At 40.6% G+C, this 16,840-nt stretch overlaps 2 protein-coding genes across 3 annotated transcripts in view; one reads left to right on the forward strand and one right to left on the reverse strand.

Moving 5' to 3' along the window:
• Positions 1-2,596: 2,596 nt before the first annotated feature.
• On the reverse strand, positions 2,597-12,070 carry ttc24 (tetratricopeptide repeat domain 24). Of its 2 annotated transcripts, XM_062965498.1 has the most exons (13): positions 11,814-12,070; positions 10,377-11,074; positions 9,355-9,585; positions 8,652-8,780; positions 8,436-8,557; positions 7,382-7,489; positions 7,163-7,278; positions 6,454-6,536; positions 6,246-6,321; positions 5,311-5,393; positions 5,134-5,206; positions 4,000-4,086; positions 2,597-2,826 (listed from the first exon to the last, which is right to left on the reverse strand). In XM_062965498.1, the coding sequence occupies exons 2-12, from the start codon at positions 11,068-11,070 to the stop codon at positions 4,041-4,043; spliced, it is 1,761 nt and encodes a 586-aa protein (XP_062821568.1). In that variant the 5' UTR covers positions 11,071-11,074; positions 11,814-12,070; the 3' UTR covers positions 2,597-2,826; positions 4,000-4,040. The 2 variants fall into 2 exon arrangements, with proteins under 2 accessions (XP_062821568.1, XP_062821567.1); XM_062965497.1 differs by lacking the exon at positions 11,814-12,070 and having other exon boundaries at positions 10,377-11,461.
• Positions 9,588-16,840, forward strand: part of mef2d (myocyte enhancer factor 2D) — a 42,406-nt gene continuing 35,153 nt past the window's right edge. The window contains 2 exon segments of the mRNA XM_062965499.1: positions 9,588-9,632; positions 12,056-12,147. The gene's annotated coding sequence lies outside the window, so the exon portion shown is untranslated.

Here is a 16,840-nt window from a genome sequence, read left to right on the forward strand (position 1 = left end):
TCTTTATGGGGTCCCTGCCGGCATTTCCCGACCTCTTTATGGGGTGTTTGCTGCCAGTCCTTAACTTTTTAATGGCGTCCTTGCTGGCCTAATCCCGCCTCTTTATGGGGTCCCTGCCGGCATTTCCCGACCTCTTTATGGGGTCTCTGCTGCCAATCCTTAACTTTTTAATGGCGTCCTTGCTGGCCTAATCCCGCCTCTTTATGGGGTCCCTGCCGGCATTTCCCGACCTCTTTATGGGGTCTCTGCTGCCAATCCTTAACTTTTTAATGGCGTCCTTGCTGGCCTAATCCCGCCTCTTTATGGGGTCCCTGCCGGCATTTCCCGACCTCTTTATGGGGTCTCTGCCGCCAGTCTTTAACATTTTAATGGGGTCCCTGCCGGCATTTCCTGACCTCTTTATGGGGTCTCCACTGATGGAGATCATGTTGGAGATGGAGATCAAGATGCAACTGGAGATGGAGATCATGAAGGAGGCGGAGAATGGAAATCATGAAAGAGATGGAGATGAAAGTGAAAATGAAGATCAAGATGAAAGTGAAGATCAAGATGCGAGCATGGACAGACAGAGATGCAGAAGGGTCCTGATTCTGAGCGCCTCATGCATGCCCTCCTTATGTACATATCCTTGAATTCTCCACTGCCCAGGCCTTCGGTGCCGCAGTAGCAGCCATAGGACCGGAAGAGGCTCCTACTCACTTTCATCACATCCGTCACCATCTTTTCACGCTCTTCCTCCTTCCCAGGAACAGTGGAAACACCTAGGAAAAAAGGAGAGTATATATGGTTTTTATATATGTGTGTATGTATATATATATACTCTATACTGAGTTTTTCTTATTCGCCAAACTTCTGTCAATCCAGATTTTTCTCTTCCAAGAAATACCATAGAGTTGGAAGGGGTGTTATGGTCATAGGTATGACTGCATGGAACGCTGTTACCTTACCGCCGGAGTGGTACCTATTCATCTACTCACATTTTGCATGTTTTCAAACTGCTAGGTTGGAAGAAGCTGGGGCTAACAGCGGGAGCTCACCCCGCTCCCTGGATTTGAACCAACGACCTTTCAGTCAGCAAGCTCAGCAGCTCAACTGTTCAATCTGTTGCTCCACCGGTGGCTCCTATATATTTATTATAGATATATCTATATATCTGTAATAAATAATTAAATATCATAGTTAGTTTATTATGTTTATGTAGAATCCTATGTATAATAAATACAATAAATATATGTTAAATTGTGCATAATAAATATAGGTAATATAGTCCATATAAATAGGATAAATAATATAAATATCCATATAAATAGGATAATTAACAATAAATATGATAATAAATCTTGTTAGAATGGTGTTTATGAACATCATAAACAACATATGTACAATAAATATAATATATAGAACTTTAAGTGCAAATATGATAGATAATAATCATTATCTATCATTATTTGCAATAAAAATATAATTAATAAATATCTGAGCTGCTGAACTTGCTGACCGAAAGGTCGGTGGTTCGAATCCGGGGAGCGGGTTGAGCTCCTGCTGTTAGCCCCAGCTTCTGCCAACCTAGCAGTTCGAACACATGTAAGTGTGAGTAGATCAATAGGTACCACTCCGGCGGGACGACTGGACTTGATGTTACTGGACTTTACCTTTACTATAATAGCTTGTCTTTACTTACAAAGACGACAACCACCGCTTGAAACAAGGATGTTCTCCCCATTCATGTGTAAGGTTTAAAGGGTTTAGTAAAAATAAACATTTTTTTCCAAGCTCCTCTTTTGACTCCATTTAGGTTTGAACCAAAACTATCTCCGATTATGATTCTTATTCCCAAAACTGGAAAACCTAGTTTGCTCTGGAGGCGGCGGCATAAATAAAACTAATTTCATGCCGTTCCTTCATTAAAGTCCATTAAAGGCAATATCCTGGTGTTCAAGATGAGAGCTCTAGACTCTTTTTAATATGGCATTTAAAAATACAAATATTCATATGTGTTTGAAGTCACTTTCATGGTTTCAGTGCTATGTGTGCATGTATATATGTACGTACGTGTGTGTGTGTATATATATATCTATATATATATATCTATATATATCTAGGGATTTGTAGTTTGTTAAGTCACCAATCTCCTTTGGTAGAGTCTAGTAATAATAGTAATAATAATAGTGATAATAATGTTATTAATGAGTTGTTGTGTGTTTTCCAAGCTGTATGGCCATGTTCCAGAAGCATTCTCTCCTGACGTTTCACCCACATTGATGGCAGGCATCCTCAGAGGCTGTGAGGTATATATTATTCATATATATTATGATTAAATTTAGTTTTCAGTTGCCTTGTTTCCCTGTTCAAATATATAGTTAATATTAATATGCATTATTATTAAAATATTTTTAAGTTGCATTGAGTCCCTATGTAGTAGTAGTAATAACAATAATAATAAGCCATATAGTCCAGTTAGAAACTGCATTTATATGGTCAGTGTAGACTTATAATGTTCTTTGGATGCAAATAATGCAATAGAGATCGCTGTATCAATAGCTGATTTCTGCCAGTGTCACTTCATGTTCCACGTTTGAAAAAATAAAAGAATAAATAAAAGAAACGAGAAAAAGTTTATTGTTATTTTAATAATTATTAATATTATTATTATTTGGAAGGAATCGGTGTTCTTTCGGAAGGCTTCTCAGCAGGACGGCGGCTTTTCATTGCATTGAGTGTTCAAGTAAAAGCGGTATTTTCCGTCATAAGTTTTGAGGTCTCTGAAGCAAAGAACGGCAGCTTTGTCACATTCGCAGATCTGCTTTTCACACGAACTTCCTTCACCTAAGAGAGGAATATTGCATTTATTGCCATTGCATGGTAAACATATTATTAGTAGTATTTATTATTATGATTGTTACTATGTTATTACTTTATATTGTTTGTATATGTATATAATTAATATATTTTTATTAATATAGCTATACTACCCTGTTTCCCCGAAAATAAGATATCCCCTGAAAATAAGACCTAGCAAAGATTTTGTTTGGAAGCATGCCCGCCGAACAGAACACCACTGGGCTGTGGTGCAGGCTGGAGAGCAAGCCAGCTGAAACCAGCTGCAATGAATCACTCTGACCAGGAGGTCATGAGTTCGAGGCCCGCTCGGAGCCTATGTTTGTCTTGTCTTTGTTCTATGTTAAAAGGCATTGAATGTTTGCCTATATGTGTAATGTGATCCGCCCTGAGTCCCCTTCGGGGTGAGAATGGCGTAATATAAATGCTGTAAATAAATAATAAATAATAACATGCAGGATCGGTACATTTATGTACCATAGATTATTGTACATGGAAATAATGGTAGTAACAAGAAATTCTTGTTTGTGATGACAACTACTATACAGTATATAATAAAAGTTCATTTTTTTTACAACAATAAATGTGAATTATTTTTCATGGAAAAGTAAGACATCCCCTGAAAATAAGACTTAGCGCATCTTTGGGAGCAAAAATTTATATAAGACTTATTTTTGGGAAAACACTGTATTACACTTACTATATTTATATTAAATTATTACATTATATCAGTATATTTAGATTTTATCTGTATTATATGTATATTAATATTATATTATTAAAATATGGAAATACTTTATTTATATTTTATTATAATACAATAATATTACAGTAGTATGTTTGTATATTTAGATTATTTTATGTATTATTTATTTTTATTTTATCTATATATTATAATATTATATGTATTTTACTAATATTAAGTCACGATGGCGGCCTTCCTCCCTGGTGGAACCCCTCCTCTCAAGGAGGCTTCCTGCCCACCCTGGCCCTATAGCCCATTAGAATGGCAAATGTTTTCTTCATTTGGTTGCCCACAAAGAGAGGGTTTTATTCATTGTTTGGGGCCAAGAGAGGGGAGGCCCACAGCTCCACATTGTCCTCTAGCATCCGGGCCCGCTCCTGGTTTTAGTCCAAACTGTAGCAGAGCGGGAGCAGGACCTATGATCTGTGGCAAGAGATCCGACGGATGGTGGACCGCATCACATGACGGCGCAGACGACAGATCTCAGCCCCTCTCGCCAGCTCCTTGGGGTGGAAATAGGAAATAATAATAATAAAAATAGTAATAATATAATGTAGTAATGATGACCATAACAATGATTTAATAACAACAATAATAATTATACTTTAATGATGGAAATAATAACATAATGATTCCAACAATAGTACTAATGTAATAACGGTATCACTATGTGTATATATATATATATATATATATATATATACACACACAATATAATTTACAATAATATATAATAATTATAATATATTGTATATACATATAATATTCATAATATTATATTGTAATACGATATAATAGTAATAATACAATATAATAATATATATTATATTTTACATGTAATATTACTAATAATATTACCATATGATACAGTACAATATAGTAATTTATTACCAGTATTGTATTATGCTAATAATATAATATTGTATGTAAATTTAATTTGTAAGCCGTTCTGAGTCCTCTTCAGGGTGAGAAGGGCAGCATATAAATGTAGCAAATAAATAAATAAATATTAGTAATACTATAATGCAATAATGTAATAATGTAAAAATACCAATAATTATAATAATGCAATAAAACCAATAATAGTAGTGATGATACCAGCAATAGTAATTATGTCCTTATAATGTAATAATAATAATAATAATAATAATAATAATAATAATAATAATGTTTGTTTATATCCCGCCTCCATCTCCCCCGAAGGGGACTTGGGGCGGCTCATAGCAAAATCAGATACAAAACAATGATAAAATAAATTATAAAATAAAATATGAATAATATATAATAATAATAATAATAATAATAATAATAATAATAATAATAATAATAATAACAGAGTCTTGGTGGTTCAAGTGCTTCCAACCTGCCGCCATTCTATCGTGTTGGTGCTCCCTTAAAGCGCATTTTAATCCAAGAGGAAAGGCCTGTGGGGTTTCCTCCCTGGCCCTGGACTAGATGTCCTCTGAGAACCCCTTTCCCGCCCAGATGGAGCAAATGGCCCCTTCTTTCTCTTCCAAAGGGTCTACTTTCTTGTCCGCCAGGCTCCTCACCTGTCCTTCCTTGGGCTCCGTCCTTCATTGGCCAGAATGGCCTCTCCGTTGGGGACCCCGTTTGGCCCTTGAGCTGAAGGGAAAAGAAGGGAGGGGGCATGAGTGCATTTCTAGCCATCATTATCTCCCCCTGTAACCTGTCAGGTTTGGACTGGAACCCAAATGGGTTGGGCTCACCTGAAGCTCTGTGTCCGCAGTAATGGGGCTTCAGGCCACTATCCTGGGCAACTGGCCTCCATTGCAGGGGCCATCGGGGCAGCCTAGGAGGGTCCACACACAAGAAACGGCACCATTATTGATAGCGTTATATTTGAGATTATTTAATATCATTATTATGTTATATTATTATTTATATATAATTATTTTATAGCTTTTTTGTATATATTTTTATTGGTGTGTATAATAAAGAAATAACAACAAAAGAGTGAGAACAATAATTTTGACAGAAAGTGAAGAAAATATAATTACTTTATATCTTTATTATGTTATATTATTTATATTATATTTATATATTAGTATATTTTATATAAGAGCACCCGGCGGTGCAGTGTGTTAAAGCGCTGAGCTGCTGAACTTGCAGACCGAAAGGTCGCAGGCTCGAATCCAGGGAGCGGAGTGAGCGCCCGCTGCTAGCTCCAGCTTCTGCCAACCTGGCAGTTTGAAAACATGCAAATGTGAGTAGATCAATAGGTACGGCTCCGGCGGGAAGGTAACGGCGCTCCATGCAGTCATGCCTGTGGCCACATGACCTTGGAGGTGTCTATGGACAACGCTGGCTCTTCGGCTTAGAAATGGAGATGAGCACCAACCCCCAGAGTGTGAGTAGATCAATAGGTACTGCTCCCGCGGGAAGGTAACGGTGCTCCATGCAGTCATGCCTGTGGCCACATGACCTTGGAGGTGTCTACGGACAACTCCGGTTCTTGGGCTTAGAAATGGAGATGAGCACCAGACCCCAGAGTCAGATATGACTGGGCTTAACGTCAGGGGAAAACCTTTACCTATATGATATATATTATATGTTATAGTATTATTCTATTTTATATATTACTATATTTTATTTCCATTCTATTTCCAGTACTGCAATGCCCATTGTCCACAGGACTCCTCACCTGTCCCTCCAGGGGCTCCGTCCGAGGGTCCCTTCATTGGCCGGGACAGCCTCTCCGTTCAGGATCCCATTTGGCCCTTCAGTCGAAAGGAAAAGAAGGGAGGAAGCGTGAGTGCATCTCCATCCATTATGACCTTCCCATGTCTGCTGTAATCTATTAGCATTCCTTCTGCCAAATTCAGACTAGAACCCAAAGCGGATCCGCTTACCTGAGGCTCTTGATGCGTGTCTGCATTGATGGGTCCTCCGGACCCCGTTGTCCTTCTGGGACCATTGGGCCAGCCAGGGGCACCTACAAAAACCCACATCCATGATCATCATCATTATATTTTATATGTTTTTATATACTAGCTTGGTTACCTGGCGATGCTTTGGTTATTTGAAAAGGGCCTGCCTTGTTTGTAGATGTTAGGTAAGATCAGTGTGGCCATATTTTACGGTATTTCATGTATATATTATTACTTCTATATTATTATATACAGTAGAGTCTCACTTATCCAACACTTGCTTATCCAATGTTCTGGATTATCCAACACATTTTTGTAGTCAATGTTTTCAATGTATCATATTTTGGTGCTAAATTCATAAATACAGTAATTACAACATAACATTATTGTGTATTGAACTACTTTTTCTGTCAAATTTGTTGTATAACATGATGTTTTGGTGCTTAATTTGTAAAATCATCACCTAATTTGATGTTTAATAGGCTTTTCCTTAATTTCTCCTTATTATCCAAGATATTCGCTTATCCAACATTCTGCCAGGCTGTTTACGTTGGATAAGCGAGACTCTACTGTATTATGATTTGTATTCTATTCATAATAATTTTATATGACACTTATTTTTATTATCTGAACAGAGACCACACAGTTCATATTCGGAGGTGATTTTTCCCTGTTTGTGCGCGAAACTGACCCTTGGCTTCCATGGTATGCGATTGGCGGGAAGCCCTTCTTGTTCTGCTGCGGCAGCGAGGACAAGGATGGTGATGCGGCCAAGCGGGCCAAGCTGGGGATCATTGGGGAGCAATGCTGAAAAAGAGGAGAGGAATAAAAGAACGAATCAGCAGGAGAAAGAAAGGGAGGAAGGAGAAGCAGAGAAGAAGCAAAGTTTCGGCTAAGCTTGGACACTCACTTGGGGGTCAGTGGGCACGATGTGACCGGAAGCATCCATTAAAAGCTTGGCTTGGAGGGCCTCCGTCAACTGGCCTACAATCCGCTCTTGCACCGCCTCCGAAGCATCCTAAAAGGTAAACAACAACAAACATGTTTGTAGTGGAAGCTCTTTCTTGCTGTTGTCTGGGTCAGGAGCAGCAACAATGGGACGCAGACAACAAGAAGAAGAGAGCTTGTTCCTCATCCGTATATTAAACAGTGTTTTGGGAATCTTGCAACATATGTGTGGCCACGACTCAAAAATAACACACAAAACAGCTCTGTATTTAAGCAAAGCAACACGCCTGAGATCCACATATGTGGGGCTGATTGGGATCAATTGTAAGGGGGATAGGGAAATATTACTAATAATATTACAATATATTGATACAGTACAATGCAGTAATTTATTACCATTATTGTACTATGCTAATAATATAATAATGTATGTACATTTAATTTGTAAGCCGCTCTGAGTCCCCTTCGGGGTGAGAAGGCCGGCATATAAATGTAGCAAATAAATAAATAAATAAATAGGGAAATAGGATGTGTGCTTGTATGTATATGTGTGTATGTGTGGGTGTGTATATGTGTGTGTGTATATATATATATATACACACACACACATACACACACACACACACACACACTAGCTGTGCCTGCCCACACGTTGCTGTGGCATAGTCCTAAGGGGGGTTTTCTTTGTGGCGTTCAAGGTGGCCGAGAAAGGATTCCCCTAGGTAGGAAGCAGCCAGGCTTTGAAGCTGCAAGGTCACTCCTTGGAAAGTGATGAGTATTGTGGCCAAATTTGGTGTGATTTGGCCCAGTGGTTTTGTTGCTAACTTGGTCCTAATTATGCACATTACATTACATAGAGTTTTATGAATTTGTACCAAACTTTGTTGTTTAGTCCAGTAACAATCTCAATGTAATAATAATAATAATAATAATAATAATAATAATAATAATAATAATGCAAAAATGATAGTAATGTAACGATAGCATGATTATTACTAGTGTGAGACTCTCCTGACCTGGGTCTTGGATAGCAGGGCCAGGGCCTGTTGGTAGGCGTTGGCAGCCCGTTGGGGGTCCCCCAGGAGGAGGTGCGTGGCCCCCAGGCCCTCCCAGCAGCGTCTCTGCCCACGCAGGTCACCTACCGAGAGAGAGAGAGGAGAGGGAGGTTGGGAATGCATCATTTGGAGCGGCTCCTGGGCCCCGATCCCCCCCCTCCAGGGCAGGCCCCTCACCGGCATCCCGGAAGGCCTGCAGGGCGTGCAGGTAGGACTCCTCGGCTTCCTTGTGGGCCCCCAAGGCGGACAGGGCCTGGCCCAGGTTGGCAAAGCACTGGCCCTGACCTCCACGCTCCCCCAGCTCACCTGCACAAAGGCAAATCAGGATTTTGCACACAATTATTTTTCCCACCCATATTTTGCAAATGTTTCCCACTCATTTTATTATTTATTTATTTATTTATTTATTTACAGCATTTATATTCCCCCCTTCTCACCCCGGAGGGAACTCAGGGCGGATCACAGAACACATATACGGCAAACATTCAATGCCTTTTAACATAGAACAAAGACAAGACAAACATAGGCTCCGAGCAGGCCTCGAACTCATGACCTCCTGGTCAGAGTGATTCATTGCAGTGATTCATTGCAGCTGCTCTGCAACCTGCGCCACAGCCCGAACAATTTTGCAAATGTTTCCCACCAATATTGCATATATTTCCTCCAAATATTTTGCCAATAATCAGATCATTTTTCCCACCAATATTTTGCAGATAATTATTTTCCCACCAATATTTTGCAACTATTTCCCCTCCAATATTTTTTCAAATAGTCAAATCATGTTTTTCACCAATATTGTGCAAATCATCAAAGCATATTTCCCCCAAACATTTTGCAAATGACCAAATCCTATATCTTTCCCGTGGGTGTTCCCGCTTACTGTGAAGGGCAGCGGCCTTGCGGTGGAGCCCCAGGGCGGAGTGGTATCTCTGAAGAGCATTGTGCGCGGCCCCCAGGTTCTGCAGGGCGGACGCCTCCAAGGCCCGGGCCCCTTCGCTAGCGCCTTCTTCCTCCGTTTGCAGGAAAGAGAGCGCCTTCTCAAAGCTCTCGGCCGCCAAGGAGAAGATGCGCAGCTGGGAGAAGCCCAGGCCCATCGTCAGGTGGAGCTTCCCTGCAGAGAACAGACTCACATCAACATTGGACCTTTAGATTAGCCAGGTATTCCTGTGCTGCCTCTTTATCTCTTTAGTGCTGCGTTTCCTATCCTGCATCATTTTCTACATTATCTCCAGTTAGGTATTTTGGAAAAAGACTGAGGCAAAGAAAGAGTTGATGTGTTCTTCCTTTGCTCTGTCTTATTAATATAATATAATACAATATAATATAATTGATATAATATATCAACTCAAAATAATCCACTTTTCTTGCCTTACTTATACTATATTATTATATTATAACTGTCTGTGCCCGGCCACGTGTTGCTGTGACGTAGTCTGGTGGTTAGGATCCCTCTGGTTAGGAAGCAGCCTGGCTTTGAAGCCTGTTCAGTGGTATTCAAGTTGGTAAGCAATTGGGGGTTATCTGTTATTTGGACCTTATTTTTCTAGGTGTTTTTGATTGAAAGACATAGATTGGATGACTATGTCTTTTGTGGCCAAATTTGGTGTGATTTGGTTCCAGTGGTTTTATTGTTTACTCCATGGGAAAATGCACATTATATTTTATATATACCGGTATAGATAGTATACCCATGGGACTGTTTTGTATAATATTATTATATTACTATTATATTATAATATACTATAATACTGTATAATAATAGTAGTAGCAGTAATGATAGTGTATTCATAGGAGTTTTCTGTATAATATTGTATTATTAGGTTAGGTTATTCTAATATTCTAATATTCTAATAATGTATCCATCGGAGTGTCCTGCATAATAATATGTCAGACCAAGCCTACCCTGCAGAGCCTTGTTCCGCATTCCCTCACACAGCTGCCTCCCCTCATGCAACACAGCCGCCACGTCGCTGTCTTCGTGGGAAGAGCCACGCAACACAAGCCGGACTGCTTCTCCGAGGGCTGCAGCCACATCCTCCTCTGGCCCTCCAGCCACTGACACAGCCTTTGCGGCCTCCAGGAAGCACCGGGCGGCTGGGGTCTCATCGCCCATGGCCGCGAGGCACTGGCCCATCTTGACCCCGGCTCCGGCCTCGCTCTGGGCTCGGATGCGGCGGTAGTGATCCTGGGCTTCACGGAAGGCCTCCAAGGCTTGACCGAAGTGGCCTAAGCCTTGTTGGGCGGCCCCGATGTTGAAGAAGAGGTCCCCCGAAGGGTCGTTGGTCATTGTCCGGGCCTCGAGGAGCAGTGGGAGGCCTTTGCCTGGCTTCCCGGCCTGGACATAAGCCGCCCCGAGGTTGAATGTGCACGTCTGTCGGACGGAGAGGTCATCCATGTCCAAAGAAAGGGCTAAAGCTTTCCTGAAGCAGGACAAGGCCTTCCTGTTGTGGCTGGACATCAAGGCCCGATGGCCGGACGCTGTCAGGGACTCCACCTCGACCTCATGGAGTCCCTTCTCCACCGGATGTTCACTTTGGCCCTTCTTCTGGACCTTCTTCTCCTTGCCGTTTTGCAGGGAGGCCTCCTCCAAAGCCATCGGACTGAGAAGGAAAAGTTTAACAGGGGTCATATAGGAATAGGGGTCCCGTCAGCTGACCCTTTAACTGACCCCAGGACTCCAGCCTTCTCGACAGCTTCCAGCATCCCATAGTATTGAGCCATCACCATTAATTTATACTATTAATAGTAATAGTAATAATAATAATTTGTAATCTCTTACACAAGTTCCAGCATCCCACAGCATTGAGCCATCACCATTAATTTATACTATTAATAGTAATAGTAATAATTATAATTTGTAATCTCTTCCACAAGTTCTAGCATCCCACAGCATTGAGCCATCACCACTGAATGATACTAATATTTCTTTGTCGTCTCTTCCAACTCTACAATTCTTTTAATGATGATGATGATAATAATCCTTAGTCTATAATTCTACTAATAATCATAGTAGTAATAGTGGTCTATCATTATTAATTATTATTTGTGGTGTCTTCCAACTCCACGAGTTTAATAAATAATAATAATAATTAGTATTATTATTTGTTGTTTCTTTCAGCTCTATAATTCTACTAATAGTAGTAGTAATAGCAATTGTAGTCCAAAATAATAATAATTCTTTGTAGTCCCTTCGAACTCTATGAGTGCAATAATAATGCTGATAATGATAATAATAATTACTTGGGAAGTGTCTGACGTGTGATCCAAGACAACAGCCAGCAGAGTGTCTGCTGTGGACTCATCTTGTGTTTCAAATAATAATAATAATAGAGGACTCACCTGAAGTAGATCCTGCAATATTCCAAGAATCCCTTTGAGAATTTCCAGCACTTTGAGGTTTTAGGCTCTTCCTTTTGCAAAACAAAGGCTTTTTAATACCAATTTTATCTTGTAAATTGCCTAGAGCATCTTGGATGGAGGGCGATTAATAAGTAATTAAATGATGATGATGATTATGAACATCCCCTTTGCAGAGTGTCCTGCTTTCCTTGCATTTCAAGTCTCCTTTTATTTATTTCAAGGAGGAGGAAGACATGCTTTGCTCCCAATTCCTGGGGAAGGAAGGAAGGATGATCGCCAGGGGGGATCAGTTTCCTGTCTCCATGGCAACCAGGTAGGCATCTTCTCAGGTGGGTCTCAGGTTGCACTTCCAAAGGAAAGGTGGTTCACGTCTGAATCAAATAATCAAACCACATTTTCCACCAATATTTTCCAAATCATCAAATCGTATTTCCCCCCAATATTTCCCAAATATTTTGCAAATGATTGTTTTCCACCGATATTTTGCACTCACTATTTTGCAAATAATCATATCATATTTCCTCCCAATATTTTACAAATACTCATCACATTTTCCAACAATATTTTCCCCACTGAAAGTGATTGCCCTGGGAATCTGGGATCTATAGTTCACTCTTATCCTGAGAACACTGAACCCAGCTGACGACGGATCTGGATCAAACTCGCCACATAGACAGAACATGGCCAACTTTGTAAACTAGCAGCAGGGTCTGGTGGTGAATGAATTTGACATCTGGGAGTTAGTCCTGCACGATGAAAGGTTCTTTATTTTTTAAAGGAACTACTGGTATTTGTTTTAGAAATTTGAATAAATAATCATCATCATCATAATGAGGTTTATAATAGAAGCAAAGAGAAGCGAAGCAGGTTCAAAACAGCCACAAGGGGGCAGCATCTTCCCGGGAAAAGACACAACATTCCTCCTTGGCTCCTTTTGGAGGTCAAATGGGAGAATAATAATAAATAATAATAATAATGAAAATTGTTTGAGAAAATGGAACAGAAATGATATTATTATTATTACTTCTACTTCTATCTGCTACCTTTCCTCCCAAACGTTGGCCCTCTTGAACATTTTCCCGCCTTCCTTAACCATAGTCTAGATGACCTTTGGGGGACCCATTTCCTAAGGATTCAGTCAGACTCGATACCCTTTGGGGGCCACTTCCAACTCTTAAGACTCTCATATACATATAGTTCATTATTATACACTATTATAATAGTTTAAAGGTAAAGATTTCCCCTGACCTTAAATCCAGTCTTGCCCGACTCGGGGTTGGTGCTCATCTCCATTTCTAAGCCAAAGAGCCGGCATTGTCCGTAGACACCTCCAAAGCCATGTGGCCACTGGCATGACTGCATGGAGCGCCTATGTTACCTTCCCGCCGGAGCAGTACCAATTGATCTACTCACCTTTGCATGTTTTAGAACTGCTAGGTTGGCAGATGCTGGGGCTAACAGCAGGAGCTCACTCCGCTCCGTAGATTCGAACCGGCGACCTTTCGGTCAGCAAGTTCAGCAGCTCAGCGCTTTAACACATTGCGCCACCGGGGGCTCCTTTATATACAGTATTATTATATGGGCTATTATTGCACTGTATTATGTTATATGATCGTTACATTATTATTGCTTGTACAGTAGAGTCTCACTTATCCAACACTTGCTTATCCAACGTTCTGGATTATCCAACGCGTTTTTGTAGTCAATGTGTTCAATATACTGTGAGATTTTGGTGCTAAATTCATAAATACAGTAATTACTACTTAGCATTACTGTGTATTGAACTACTTTTTCTGCCAAATTTGTTGTCTAACATGATGTTTTGGTGCTTCATTTGTAAAATCATAACCTAATTTGATATTTAATAGGCTTTTCCTTAATGCCTCCTTATTATCCAACATATTCGCTTATCCAACATTCTGCCGGCCCATTTATGTTGGATAAGTGAGACTCTACTGTATATTAATATATTGTTATAATTCTGATTATATTATATTACATATTTTTAGTATTTTTATTTCAGGTTATTTTTTTTCCCGTGTCAGGAACGACTTGAGAAACTGCAAGTCGCTTCTGCAAGGACATTGCCCACTATATTGTAATATAGGGGACCCTCCAAAGGTCATCTAGTCTGACCTGTTACTGAAAGAGTCCCTCCAGAGGTCATCTAGTCTAACCTATTACTGAAAGGGACCCTTCAAAGGGCATCTAGTCTGACCTATTACTGACAGGGACCCTCCAAAAGTCATCTAGTCTGACCTAATGCTGAAAATAACCACCCAAAGGCACCTAGTCTGGCTAATCACTGGAAGAGACCTTCCAAAGGGCAGACTAGGTCAGACTAGATGATCTTTGGGGTGTCCCTCCTTTTTCCTTCCTTCCTTCCTTCCACCCGTCCTTCATTTCCCCTTCATCCTTTTTTCGGCTTCGTCTTCTGCTGCATTTCCCCTCAAATCCTCCCTTTTTTCTCCATCTCAGCTTGGCCTAGTTTTTCCTCTCTGCTTCTGCAACTGGGGCACGAGATGCTGCAAAGGCTCCCTCTGCAAATTATACATTATCTAGAAAGGAAAGCACTGGAGATTTTTTTTTTTATTACGGGAAAAACCGTAACCCAAAACGTTCCATTTTAGGGTGCAGGAGACCCACCTATGGCATTACTTTTAATGGGATGGGGATGGGATTAGGGGCCTAGATGGCAAAACGGTCCCCAAATTCAGAAGGTTGCCACGGCGACAGCAGCGTCTCCCCGGCAACCACAGGGATGCAGCCACAAGGGAAGAGTTGCATCAAGGGTCAGAGAGTGAGAAAGTGAGGAAGGAAAAGGATATCATTATTCATAATATTATATAATTTAGTATCTACCAATCCCCATGAGTCTACATTATTATTACTAGTTTGGGTACCCGAAGATGCCCAGGTTATTTGAAAAAGGCATCGTTTCATTAATTTCATTAATTTGTAACACTATTTATTAGCAACATTTTTATCCTGCCCTTCTCACCCCGAAGGGGACTCAGGGCAGCTTACAAGTTATATATACATACAACATATTATCAGTACAGCACTATATAAGCATTATATATTATTATATTGTACGACTATACTGCAATATTATTAGTAATACTGCATATAATATAAATATACAATTATTATAAGGTAAAGGTTTCCCCTGACGTTAAGTCCAGTCATGTCTGACTCTGGGGGTTGGTGCTCATCTCCATTTCTGAGCTGAAGAGCCGGCATTGTCCATAGACACCTCCAAGGTCATGTGGCCATACGTATGACTGCATGGAGCACCATTACCTTCCCGCCAGAGCGGTACCTATTGATCTACTCACATTGACATGTTTTCAAACTGCTAAGTTGGCAGGAGCTGGAGCTAACAGCGGCCGCTCACACCGTTCCTTTTTGGTATGGGGATATAAATTGATTTTTCCCCCAATTTTGTGTTTTCCATATTTGCTGGCATATGGCATGCATCATCTTGACAACAGCATCTTTCAAGACAGTTCAGCTAGGATCTCATTGTCTTCTGCTGCCTTGTTATTAGCAATGCTTCTTAAGGCCCATTCAACCTCACTTCTCACGATGTCTGGTTCTAATTCACTCAGCACACTGTCAAAGCTATCCTCTATATTATTATTATTATTATTATTAATTATTATTATTATTTTATTATGACACAGCAAACAAGATAGACATGCTGGATTTCGTATCACAAAATCACAAGTCGAACACTTCCCAAGTGTCTAGGACTGTGTGATGTATTTTCGGATGATGCTGCAGATCCCAGTCGGGTGGCCTTTTGCAGTTGGCAGATCGTAATTTTGTCAATGTCTATTGTTTCCAAATGCCGGCTGAGATCTTTTGGCACGGCACCCAATGTGCCCATCACCACCAGGACCACCTGCACTGGTTTCTGCCAGAGTCTTTGCAGTTCAATCTTGAGGTCCTGAGAGCGGCTGAGTTTTTCCTGTTGTTTTTCGTCAATGCGACTGTCACCTGGGATGGCGACATCAATGATCCAAACCTTTTTCTTTTCCACAACTGTGATGTCTGGTGTGTTGTGTTCCAGAACTTTGTCAGTCTGGTTTCGGAAGTCCCACAGTATTTTGCATGTTCAATTTCCAATACTTTTGCAGGTTTGTGATCCCACCAGTTCTTTGCTGCTGGGAGGTGGTACATAATAATAATAATAATAATAATAATAATAATAATAATAATAATAATAATAATAATAACTTTATTTTTATACCCCGCCTCTATCTCCCCAAAGGGGACTCAGGGCGGCTTACATGGGGCCAAGCCCGAATAAAAACAATAGCAATATAAAACACAACCATAGACAAAAAAAACATGCACAATTATAAAAATTTAAACATTAGCCAGTAAAAACAAATGACAAGAGCTAATAAAAACATGGATTAAAATGGAGAGGTTGTAAAAGTAGACTGGGTAAGTTGCACCATATAAATATTGTAAGCATGAGGTGACTGATAAAGTGCTGCAAATTCTTGGAAGTGCAAATTGGGATGGGAATAGGCCCTGTGTACTTGAGGCATAGGTTCCAATGAATCCTTTGGGCCACATAGTTGTGCCTCTGTTTGTAGTCTGTCTGTGCAATTTTCTTACAGCAGCTGAGGATATGATCCATGGTTTCGTCGGTTTCCTTGCAGAGTCTGCATTTTGGGTCATCAGCTGATTTATTATTATTATTATTATTATTGCAGCATTGCACCCTGTGGGGTGGGGCCCGTCTAGATGACCGCTGGGGCCCCCTCCCTACCCCTCTGGGTGACTCCTGCTGCTGCTGCCTGTCCCCATCTTCCCCTCTGCCGCTGCTGCTGCTGCCACCCGTTAAACAGCTTAGCGCATTACATAATCTTCTTTCCTTCCTTCCTTCCTTCATTGGGTGGAAGGAAGGAAGGAAGGCATGGCTCCCGGCCAGCGCTTGAGAGGCATTAAAGCCGCTGCGGCCGAAAAGAAGGGATTCTATGGGATGAGGA

This window comes from Anolis carolinensis, unplaced genomic scaffold (genome assembly GCF_035594765.1).
Source record: "Anolis carolinensis isolate JA03-04 unplaced genomic scaffold, rAnoCar3.1.pri scaffold_14, whole genome shotgun sequence".
Lineage (NCBI taxonomy): Eukaryota > Metazoa > Chordata > Lepidosauria > Squamata > Dactyloidae > Anolis > Anolis carolinensis.